Genomic DNA, 10971 nt, shown 5'->3' with positions numbered 1-10971 from the left:
TCATCTCACACCCACCAGAATGGCCATTATCAACAAAACAGAAAATGACAACTGCTGGAGAGGATGCGGAGAAAGAGGCACACTTATCCACTGTTGGTGGGAATGTCAAATGGTGCAACCACTGTGGAAAGCAGTTTGGTGGGAATGTCAAATGGTGCAACCACTGTGGAAAGCAGTTTGGCAGTTCCTCAAAAAGCGGAATATAGAATTGCCATACAACCCAGCAATACCATTGCTGGGTATCTACTCAAAGGACTTAAGGGCAAAGACACAAACGGACATTTGCACACCAATGTTTATAGCAGTGTTATTTACAATTGCAAAGAGAGGGAAACAGCCAAAATGTCCATCAACAGAAGAATGGCTAAACAAACTGTGGTATATACATACGATGGAATATTATGCAGCTTTAAGGCAGGATAAACTTATGAAGCATGTAATAACATGGATGGACCTTGAGAACATTATGCTGAGTGAGTCTAGCCTCAAACTAAAGGACAAATATTGTATGGTCCCACTGAAGTGAACCGACATTTGAGAATAAACTTGGAATATGTCATTGGTAACAGAGTCCAGCAGGAGCTAGAAACAGGGTAAGATAATGGGTAATTGGAGCTGAAGGGATGCAGACTGTGCAACAGGACTAGATACAAAAACTCAAAAATGGACAGCACAATAATACCTAATTGTAAAGTAATCATGTTAAATCACTGAATGAAGCTGTATCTGAGGTATAGGATTTTTTTTTGTTTTTTTTTTTTGTTTTTTGTTTTTGTCTGTCTCGTTGTTTGTCTTTTTTCTTTTACTATTATTATTACTTTTATTTTTTTTCTGTATATTAGCATTCTATATTTTTTTCTGTTGTGTTGCTAGTTCTTCTAAACCGATGCAAATATACTAAGAAATGATGATCATGCATCTATGTGATGATGTTAAGAATTACTGATTGCATATGTAGAATGGTATGATTTCTAAATGTTTGGTTAATTTCTTTTTTTCCATTAGTTAATAAAAAAAAGTGAGGGATGGAAAGATCAAAGGTGATGTTGGAGTTATACAGAGAAAGTAGGGTTTAGCAAACAGGTATGATTGCTGAATTATTATTTTGACATTTCTTTTAGTCTCCAGTATCTAAGAGTAGCTAAAAGGGAAAAACCTCAAATTGTGGAATTGTAACCCATATCAAATTCTGAAATCTGTTCTACAACTAATTATTGTAATGTACTTAGAAATTCATTGCTTTTTTGTATATATGATATTTTTTGGAAAAAAAAGTTGATTGTGATGATAAATGCACAGCTATTAAAAAAAAAGCTCTCTCTCATCCTGCTCAAAAAAAATTTCATTATGTATGTGACTCTCAGAATTTGAAACATAATAGAGTATGCCATTCAGAGTTTGGAACCATAAACTGTGCTTTCGTTTCACCTACCAATCAAGTGGAAGTGTTTATTTTATTCTTGTCACTCCATTGTATATTCTTCTATAGATTTCACAGGTACACATGCAGAGGGCACACATAACAAATTTTGATTAGACTTTATACTAAGCATTGCTTTTAAAATGGCTTAAATTTGGGGAGAATATTTTAATGGAATGAATGTACTTTGCATATAGAAAGAACAGGTCTTTCTGGATTGCAGAGTGTGGAATGTGGTGGTTTGAAATTGTATGTGCCCAGAAAACATTTTGTTAACTAAAATCCATACCTGTGCTTTTTTTTAAATTTTCTTTCTAAAGCCCAAAGGATATATGCCTCTCAGAATTTTAAATCTAATGGAGAAAGCATATAGATTTCCAGAACTGTATGAGTATACTGGCCCCATTTTGTTTTTTATATCTCCCTATAGCAATGGAAACATGTATCCTATGAATGTCCTGCTTATGTATATTGGCAGCAGACAACTTGCTCTAAATTTCACAGGTCCAGAGCAGGAGAAGAATTTTTGCCTTAGAGCAGACAATGTCCATAATTGACTTTGTTGAAAGTTTTTAGTGGTTTTAACATTTTATTGTATTTGAATTGAATTGAAATGGTTAAGTTCATGGAGTGAATATGTTTTGTATTTTGAGAACATTTCTTTTTGAGGGCCCAAAAGTTGTAATGTGCCAGTTTGACAATGTTATGTACCCCAGAAAAGCCATGTTTTAAACCTGATCTGATCTTGTTGGAGCAGCTACTTTAATCCTGATTAAATAAATGTAGGTTGAGAATTTTGATTAGATCATCTTATGGAGATGGGACATGCCCAATTGTTGGTTTGACTTTTAGTTAGATGGAGATGTGACTCAACCCATTCCAGGTAGGCCTTGATTAGTTTACTGGAATCTTTTAAAAGAGGGAATATTTTGGAGAGAATCAGAAATTACAGAAGCATCAGAGCCAACAGAAATTTCACAGCAGGTCTTACCCAGATGTAGACACATGGAGAATAGGGACACAGATATTTGCAGATGCTTGGACCCCAGTAGATATTGTCATAAGAGGTTAAGCAAAGCAGAATCTGGGTAGAGCCAAGGGAAGCCAAAAGAGGAAAGCCAGCCCTGAAGAAGGGAAGTGAATAATATCCACAGGAACAGAGGCTGAAAACAATTGAGCCCAGGAGCAAGTGATCAGCAGATGCCAGCCATGTGCCTACCCAGCTGACAGGTGTTTCTGACCCACTGGCTTTCCTTGCGTGAAGGCAATCTTTTGTTAATGCTTTAAGTTGGACACTTTCATGTCATTAGAACTGTAAACTTGTAAATTATTAAATTCACATTTATAAAAATATTTCAGTTCTAGTATATTACCTTTCAGCCACTTGCATACTACACAATCACCTTCACTGGACTTCATGATAATATACTGTTGAGTGCACAGAACTCAAAATTTCTTGTATTTTTTCCCATAAACAGGATATCATGTCTGTAAATCAGATGTAGCTTCACAGTTGGTTCAAGGGGAGGAATTGTGGGAAGAAGGAATTGGATTTTTTCAAAACCAGAATTCAGGTGAGCACTTCCTTGGAGCATGTATTCAGGACAGGGAGGAACATTATCAATGAGTGACTCATTTATTACCTGCAGATTTCTGCAAGTTATATTTTCTGAAATGTGCATATTGGGGAAATTCCTCAGTTCAAAGTATCAAATGCTTATCAATCTGTATTCACATGTCATTAGCTTTGGCAAAGTAGATGTCTATGGACAATTGAATTTAAACTTTCACTTATGACCCATTTCTCATTCTTGGCTTCAGTGCTTTTCTCTCTCTTTACCTCCCCAACATATTATTTTTGAAATAATTTTTCTTATAATTAAATCTTGAAAATATTTTCTAATTGATAGTGTCATATAAAAGTTTCTGCTACCTCTAGTAATCTTTAATTTGATATTCTTTCTCAGATAACTATCATTTTAGAAACAATTATATGGCTATGTGTGCTGCTTCAACATATTCATTTTCCTAATGCTGGCCTAGAAATGAATTGGTTTTTCAGTTCTTTCAGGTACGGAAGATAGTGTTAAAGAACAAGAAATGCCATCTGTGCATCATATCTGCAAGAAAGAAATATCTACCATCATGTCATTGGTAAGCATTATGGCTGTAACCCTGGTCTTCCAAATAGATACCTGGAAGTGGAATAAATTAAAAATTCAGTACAATCACTTAACTGTAAGTTGGTTTAAGTGTGAACCCAAGAAAAGTCTGTGATAATTTGCATATAGAAAATAATTGATTTCAACACAATAATATAACCTTCCTTATATATGAAAAAATAATTCTATAAATACAGCTCATATACTCAATCTCTGAAAGATTATGAAGTCTTCAAGACTGATTAGAAAGTTCTGCAGTTGAGAAGCTATAAAAGAGTATATCTCTGTACATGCAGAAAAATAAAATGATTCATAAATAACATGGGAAATATTTTAATTGGAGAATGTCACCGATTGGTTAGTTTTGAATTCAGATGCATATGGATTGATATCTATGGACAAACTGCTTACATTCTCTCCTCTATTTCCTAGGAGCAGAATTCTCATACTCAAAAAAATGGTATTACATGTAGTAAGTTGCCAGAAGATTGTACTCATAGTTCCAGAGTGATTCAACATGTGTTAACTCACAAAGGAATGAAATCCTACTTCAGCAATCTATTTGGAAAAGCCCTCAATGATCTATCATCTTTTAATCAACAACAGAATTTTCACCCTGGAAGTAAGTCATATGAATATCATTTAATTGAGAAATCCTTTGTTCAGAATTCTGGCCATACACATTACAATGGAACTCATGTTGGAGAGGAACCCTGTGACTATCATCTATTTGGGAAAACCTTTACTAAATATTCTGAATTGAGACAACATGAGAGAACTCACACTGGAGAGAAACCATATGAATGCCAACTATGTGGGAAAGCCTTCGCCTATTATTCTAAACTTAAACAACATGAGAACACTCATACTGGAGAGAAATCTTATGAATGTCATGTATGTGGGAAAGCCTTCACTTATTCTTGTAACCTGAAACAACATGAGAGAACTCACACTGGAGAGAAACCGTTTGAATGCAATCTATGTGGGAAAGCCTTCAGTTTATCTTCTTATCTTAGAGAACATGAGAGGATTCATACCGGAGAGAAACCATATGAGTGTCATTTATGTGGTAAAGCTTTCACTCATAGTTCTAACCTTACAAACCACAAGAAAATTCACACTGGAGAGAAACCATATGAATGTCATTTATGTGGGAAAGTCTTTACTTTTAGATCTTATCTTAGAAAACACAAGAAAATTCACACTGGAGAGAAACCATATGAATGCCAACTATGTGGGAAAGGCTTCACCTGTTATTCTAAACTTAAACGACATGAGAACACTCATACTGGAGAGAAATCCTATGAATGTCATCTATGTGGGAAAGCCTTCAATCGTTCTTCTAGCCTTAAAAATCATGAGAGAACTCACACTAGAGGGAAACCATATGAATGTCATCTATGTCAGAAAGCCTTCAGCCAATCTTCTACCCTTAGACAACATGAGAAAACTCATACTGGAGAGAAACCCTATGAATGTCATTTATGTCAGAAAGTCTTTACCCATTATTCTAACCTTAGAAAGCATAAGAGAAGTCACACCATAATGAAACCTTAGGAATGTCATGTATGTGGAAAAGCCTTTACTCAATATTTTAACTAGGGACAAGTAAGTGCCTTTCTTCTAAGCATTCAGCCTTGCCTAAAAGACAATCAGTTTTCAGAGTTCCCAGGTGAAGGAGCTCATGTGCAAAAATTGAATCCAAATATGGTACTGTTTCCATAGTATCACAACATTATTTATAACACTGAATACAAAGCAGCCATTTGTATAATATTCACTCACTACCTACTTAACTAAATTCAGACTTAGTATCACAAGTTTGACTGATATGAACCTACATAGAATTTAGTCTCTATAAGGGGATTTAATTTTGTCCTCCCTTAATGGCATGGTATTGACAAGGGAATTAAACAGATTTTGAAATAATTATTGAATGTATAGATTTTATATATAAAATTGTAATAACAGTGTAAAGAATGCCTGGTCTATTCAAAATCCCAATGATTATACCTTCATCACATTCACCACTTAACACAAAATAAACCAGTGTATGTTTCCTCAATATAGGAACACTCTCCTATGTAACCACACAAACCCAAATCTGAAAGTGAAAAGACCCAATCCAGAGCTCATTTTTGAATTTGAACTATTGTCCTTAGAGTGGGAAACGGTTTCCTTGTCTATTTCAGCTCATGCTTTTTCAAATTGAACTTGTTCCTGAGACATTCTCTCATGTGCTTGACAAGTTCATATGATGCTAACTTAAATCTTCCCACAACTCCCTCCTGAACAGACACAGGCCTGAATTCCAACAGCAAACCCCAGACTGATGCTGTCCTCTCCTCAGTTCATCCCATCCAAAAGGTCCTGAAATCCACCTGCTCCAACCCTAGTGAAGACAACTTTATAACTGGATGAACTTTTACATACACATGGAAAAATTGTTTTCTCATTATAATGAAAATGAAATTTATGGGGCTATATCCTGAAATCATCTATGTCATTGTCCACACTCAATATTACAGAACATTAAAAATTCCGGATAATCCATAAAACTCTACTATTTTCTCATGAAAGATACATTGTCTTTAGGAAACATGAAGATTCTTAAACTCTAATTAGACTGTATATGAAATAAATAGTCTATACAATTAGTTATCAAATATAAAACCTTTCACACTTCCTAATTTTGCCATTTTTCTTCAATAATTCACAAATCTCTCCCCATCATTGAGAAAGTATAATGCATGATGAAGGAGAATGATCATATGTGCTGACTCTCATATTGCATATTTTGTATTAACATCTTTGTTTATGCAGTTTTTGTAATTAACATAGAAAATACCTTTTTTTGTATTTTAAGGATGCTGAAAAATCATCCTAAGTATTTTTCAAGTGATCTTGAATGGATATTCTACAATTTATTTTTCCATTTGCTACATTCTTTTCCCATACCAGTCCTAATACATTTCTTGATTGAATTTGCATCATATGAAAAGCCATAAAATTATGTCTTTTTGAAGAAGAAGGAAAATTTAAGGCATGTAAAAAGATAAAGCTGCAAACACAGCAATAAAGAGATTGGTAGACAGTGCTCAGAATGGAGTGCCAAGAATCAAATCTTTGGCAGGGGTAATTTTCCTGCAACTGTGTTATACCATTTCCTAGATTCTACTGTTCAATGTCAAGAGTTTCTTCAGGTAAATCTTTACATAGTCATCTAACCAGGAGTCAAGTCACACCTTGAATCGGTCATGGGATTCACCAGAACTGCCTTGCTGACATGGGGAAGTTCATATAAGTGCAGGTATGTCAAACAGTTTTCAGACAGAGACAAGTCTACAGAATCCTATAAGCTGAAATTAAATTGAATAATGGTGGTTCTATAAGCTTGTAATAAAAATCTCTAAAATGGAAGATGGTGGAATAAGAAGCACAGTGTTTCCATTAGTGAAAACATCTAGAAGACAGGTAAAAGCTGTCTAAAGCTGCTATTCTGGGCTCAAAAGATCAGTGGAGTACAATGCTGGGGGAAGTGAAAGAGAAGTTGTGATGGAGAAACTGTAGTGAGAAACTCACCTGACTGTGCCTATTTGTACTTACTCCCCACCCTTGAGTCTAGTAGTTTCTGGTCATCCCAGTTCCTCTATGTCAGGATGTTATCAACTGGAATTTGGGAAATCCCTTGCCACATTGGGAACAGGGTGACATGGCACAGTTCTGATACATTTGTTGCTCAACAAAATTGGACATCTTGATCCCACAGCCTTGCCCCATTCCATACAGGAACTCATGGTGCCGGGAGTACTATTGTTTACTCAAAGAGAAACTGCCATGAGTGACTCAGTTGGCCATGTTTCAAGGTGCCCACTTTCAAACCCCAAGACCAAAATCTTCTGATAGGCCTTCTTCCTGCCTAGTGGGTTACTGCAGACTGAAAGATTAGGGGGAAGTTATCCCTCTGCCAAGAATACAGGTGGATGCAGCAGAGCCTGGCCCAGGAGTTGATCTGCAAAATTGGATTTCTATGCCTCCTTTTGTTCCTACACAGGCAGGTTCCTGAAATGTCATCATTTCCAATGCCAGAGAAATAGAGCAGACTGAGTGCTAAAATACCTTGCCTTTGTTGTTGCCAAATTGTGCCATCTGTGAAGGCTTGGAATGTGCCATCTTGGGAAGTTGTTTTCCTGGTCCTCTCTCCTAGTCCTTTTGGAATTCTTCTGCACCCCCTGCATGTGACCTTGGCCCTGTTTTGGCTGGGAAATACAAGCACAGTGCCATATAAGAGCTGTAACAGAACCCTAACAACAACAAAATTTTAGACAATAGAGGGAAATCAGACTTCTCAACAACTTAATTAATGGCCCAAATAACAAGCACAAAAGTACAAGCCCTACTAATCAGCAAGAATATGGCCAGGTAAAGGAAGAAATTTAAAAGAGAGATGTAAAAACTGAAACAACCACTCACAGACATTCAATGAAATCTAAACCATTTCAGAGATGAAAGAAAATGTGTCTTAAAGGATACTAAGAAGACACTGGGTGAGCATGTAAGAAGAATTTGAAAGCCTGGAATAAAACTAACAGAAAGACACAATAGATGAGATTAAACATATTTTAGAGGAAAAGAGCAGCAGTTTTGGACAGGCAGAAGAAAGAACTAGTAAGAATTAGTCCTGCAGATACACCTTTTTCTCAAGTGCTCATGGATCATTCTCAAAAATAGACCATATGCTGGGTCACAAAGCAAGTCTTAACAAATTTAAAAAGATTGAAATCTTACACAACACTTTCTCGGACCATAAAGGAATGATGTTGGAAATCAATAATAGGCAGAGTGCCAGAAAATTCACAAATACGTGGAGGCTCAACAACACACTCCTAAACAACGAGTGGGTCAAAGAAGAAATTGCTAGAGAAATTAGCAAATACCTCGAGGTGAATGAAAATGAAAACACAACATATCAAAACTTATGGGACGCAGCAAAGGCAGTGCTAAGAGGGAAATTTATTGCTCTAAATGCCTATATCAGAAAAGAAGAAAAGGCAAAAATTCAGGAATTAACTATCCATTTGGAAGAACTGGAGAAAGAACAGCAAGCTAACCCCAAAGCAAGCAAAAGGAAAGAAATAACAAAGATTAGAGCACAAATAAATGAAATTGAAAACATGAAAACAATAGAGAAAATCAATAAGGCCAGAAGTTGGTTCTATGAGAAAATCAATAAGATTGATGGGCCCTTAGCAAGATTGACAAAAAGAAGAAGAGAGAGGATGCAAATAAATAAGATCAGAAATGGAAGAGGAGACATAACTACTGACCTCACAGAAATAAAGGAGGTAATAACAGGATACTATGAACAACTTTACGCTAATAAATACAACAATTTAGAGGAAATGGACAGCTTCCTGGAAAGACATGAACAACCAACTTTGACTCAAGAAGAGATAGATGATCTCAACAAACCAATCACAAGTAAAGAAATCGAAGCAGTTATTCAAAAGCTTCCTAAAAAGAAAAGTCCAGGACCAGACGGCTTCACATGTGAATTCTATCAAACATTCCAGAAAGAATTAGTACCAACTCTCCTCAAACTCTTCAAAAAAATCGAAGTGGAGGGAAAACTACCTAACTCATTCTATGAAGCCAACATTACCCTCATACCAAAACCAGGCAAAGATATTACAAGAAAAGAAAACTACAGGTCGATCTCGCTAATGAATATTGATGCAAAAATCCTCAATAAAATTCTAGCAAATCGTATCCAACAACACATTAAAAGAATTATACATCATGACCAAGTAGGATTCATCCCAGGTATGCAAGGATGGTTCAACATAAGAAAATCAATTAATGTAATACACCATATCAACAAATTAAAGCAGAAAAATCACATGATCATCTCAATTGATGCAGAGAAGGCATTTGACAAGATTCAACATCCTTTCCTGTTGAAAACAATTCAAAGGATAGTAATACAAGGGAACTTCCTTAAAATGATAGAGGGAATATATGAAAAACCCACAGCTAATATCATCCTTAATGGGGAAAAATTGAAAACGTTCCCCCTAAGATCAGGAACAAGACAAGGATGTCCACTATCACCACTATTATTCAACATTGTGTTGGAGGTTCTAGCCAGAGCAATTAGACAAGAAAAAGAAATACAAGGCATCAAAATTGGAAAGGAAGAAGTAAAACTATCACTGTTTGCAGACGATATGATACTATATGTCGAAAACCCGGAAAAATCCACAACAAAACTACTAGAGCTAATAAATGAGTACAGCAAAGTAGCAGGTTACAAGATCAACATTCAAAAATCTGTAGCATTTCTACACACTAGCAATGAACAAGTGGAGGTGGAAATCAAGAAACGAATCCCATTTACAATTGCAACTAAAAGAATAAAATACCTAGGAATAAATTTAACTAAAGAGACAAAAGACCTATACAAAGAAAACTACAAAAAACTGCTAAAAGAAATCACAGAAGACCTAAATAGATGGAAGGGCATACCGTGTTCATGGATTGGAAGACTAAATATAGTTAAGATGTCAATCCTACCTAAATTGATTTACAGATTCAATGCAATACCAATCAAAATCCCAACAACTTATTTTTCAGAAATAGAAAAACCAATAAGCAAATTTATCTGGAAGGGCAGGGTGCCCTGAATTGCTAAAACCATCTTGAGATAAAAAAACGAAGCTGGAGGTCTTGCGCTGCCAGACTTTAAGGCATATTATGAAGCCACAGTGGTCAAAACAGCATGGTATTGGCATAAAGATAGATATATCGACCAATGGAATCGAATAGAGTGTTCAGATATAGACCCTCTCATCTATGGTCATTTGATCTTTGATAAGGGAGTCAAGCCAACTCACCTGGGACAGACAGTCTCTTCAATAAATGGTGCTAGAGAACTGGATATCATATGCAAAAGAATGAAAGAAGACCCATATCTCACACCCTATACAAAAGTTAACTCAAAATGGATCAAAGATCTAAACATTAGATTAAGACCATAGAACAGTTAGAGGAAATGTAGGGAGATATCTATGAATCTTACAATTGGAGGCGGTTTTATGGACCTTAACCTAAAGCAAGAGCACTGAAGAAGGAAATAAATAAATGGGAACTCCTCAAAATTAAACATTTTGTGCCAAAGAACTTCATCAAGAAAGTAGAAAGACAGCCTACACATGGGAATCAATATTTGGAAACGAATATCAGATAAAGGTCTAGTATCCAGAATTTATAATGAGATTGTTAACTAACAACAAAAAGTAGCCAAACTTACAAAATGGGAAAAAACTTGAATAGACACTCTCAGAGGAGGAAATACAAATGGCCAAAAGACACATGAAGAGTGCTCAATGT

General features: G+C 35.7%; 1 protein-coding gene across 1 annotated transcript; it reads left to right on the top strand.

Moving 5' to 3' along the window:
- Positions 1-2898: 2898 nt before the first annotated feature.
- Positions 2899-8640, top strand: LOC143673238 (uncharacterized; the record flags this gene model as incomplete). Its single annotated transcript, XM_077147555.1, has 3 exons — positions 2899-2994; positions 3483-3574; positions 4015-8640. Coding segments are annotated over 3 exons (1313 nt in total), but the record flags the coding sequence as incomplete, so codon positions are not given.
- Between the last annotated feature and the right edge of the window lie 2331 nt (positions 8641-10971).

The sequence above is a fragment of the Tamandua tetradactyla genome, unplaced genomic scaffold (genome assembly GCF_023851605.1).
Source record: "Tamandua tetradactyla isolate mTamTet1 unplaced genomic scaffold, mTamTet1.pri scaffold_235_ctg1, whole genome shotgun sequence".
Lineage (NCBI taxonomy): Eukaryota > Metazoa > Chordata > Mammalia > Pilosa > Myrmecophagidae > Tamandua > Tamandua tetradactyla.
This window is presented reverse-complemented; position numbering and strand designations above follow the sequence as displayed.